Source organism: Aureococcus anophagefferens (assembly GCF_000186865.1).
Source record: "Aureococcus anophagefferens unplaced genomic scaffold AURANscaffold_114, whole genome shotgun sequence".
Lineage (NCBI taxonomy): Eukaryota > Pelagophyceae > Pelagomonadales > Pelagomonadaceae > Aureococcus > Aureococcus anophagefferens.
In genome coordinates, this window is record NW_008705663.1 from 17,550 (window position 1) to 18,954 (window position 1,405).

General features: G+C 69.8%; 1 protein-coding gene across 1 annotated transcript; it reads left to right on the plus strand.

Moving 5' to 3' along the window:
* Positions 1-4: 4 nt before the first annotated feature.
* On the plus strand, positions 5-1,117 carry AURANDRAFT_34629 (hypothetical protein; the record flags this gene model as incomplete). Its single annotated transcript, XM_009044051.1, has 3 exons — positions 5-113; positions 276-621; positions 823-1,117. Coding segments are annotated over 3 exons (750 nt in total), but the record flags the coding sequence as incomplete, so codon positions are not given.
* Between the last annotated feature and the right edge of the window lie 288 nt (positions 1,118-1,405).

Consider the following 1,405-nt stretch of genomic DNA (forward strand, 5'->3'; position numbering starts at 1 on the left):
CAACGAGCGCGACAACCTGGTCTACCTGGCCAAGCTCGCCGAGCAGGCCGAGCGTTTCGACGAGATGGCGGGGCGCCGCGCCGCATCGCCCCCCGCCCCCGCGGACGCCCGCCGTCCGCCGCCGCCCCGCCCCCCGGCGGCGGCCGGCCGGGGCGCCCCCCCCCCGCCGCCCTGCCCCGCCCCCCCCGCCCCCCCGCCACGCGTGTTTCCGCGCCCGCGACGCCCACGCGCCGCGCAGGTCGAGCACATGAAGACCGTCGCGGGCTACACGGAAGAGCTGTCCGTCGAGGAGCGGAACCTGCTGTCCGTCGCGTACAAGAACGTCATCGGGTCCCGCCGCGCGTCCTGGCGCGTCATCTCCTCCATCGAGCAGAAGTCCGACAGCGAGAAGACGGCGCTCATCACCAACTACAAGCGCAAGATCGAGACGGAGCTCGAGAACATCTGCGACGACATTTTGCAGATCATCGGCGACGTGCTCATCCCCAACTCCGTCGGCGACGAGGGCAAGGTCTTCTACTACAAGATGAAGGGCGACTACCACCGCTACCTCGCCGAGTTCCAGGCGCCCGACCGACGGAAGACGTCGTCCTCCGAGGCGCTCGAGTCGTACCAGAACGCGTCGCAGACAGGGCAGGACAAGGGTGATTCAACGTCGCTTCAACGTGAGTGTTCCGCGCGCGCGCGTTCCGGAAAAAAGCGTCCACGCTTCGAGACCGTCCCGAGAGATGATCGCTCGTCCAAAAATCAGCCGAAACGAGCGGAAAACGACCGAGATAGGAGCCTTTGAAGTTGGGAAAATCGCACCCTTTTGCTGCCCAGGTCGCAGATCGCGAACAAGGACCTGCCCCCGACGCACCCCATCCGCCTCGGCCTCGCCCTCAACTTCTCCGTCTTCTACTACGAGATCCTCAACTCGCCGGACCGCGCGTGCCACATCGCGAAGCAGGCCTTCGACGACGCGATCGCCGAGCTCGACACGCTCTCCGAGGAGTCCTACAAGGACTCGACGCTCATCATGCAGCTCCTCCGCGACAACCTCACGCTCTGGACCTCCGACAACGCCGAGACGGCCCACGACGCGACGGGCGACGGCACGCAGGTCGAGGACGTATAGGCGCGCGCCGCGCGGCCGCCGAGACCCCCCGCCTGTGCCCCGCCGCCACCGCCCCCCGCCCCGCCGCCCCCCGGGGCACTACCCCGGGCCCGTTAACGCCCTCTCCACCCGGCGGGCGCCCCACACCCTAGGCCGCGTCGCCGAGGAGGTCCCGCCGCTTGCCGTCGAGGAGCCGCGCGATCTCGGCCGTCGCGGCGTCGACGCGCGCGTCGATGTCGCCGCGCTTCCCGCGGACGTCGTCCTCGGAGTGGGCCGGCGCGGCGCGCTTGAGCTCGTCGTGCGCGGCCT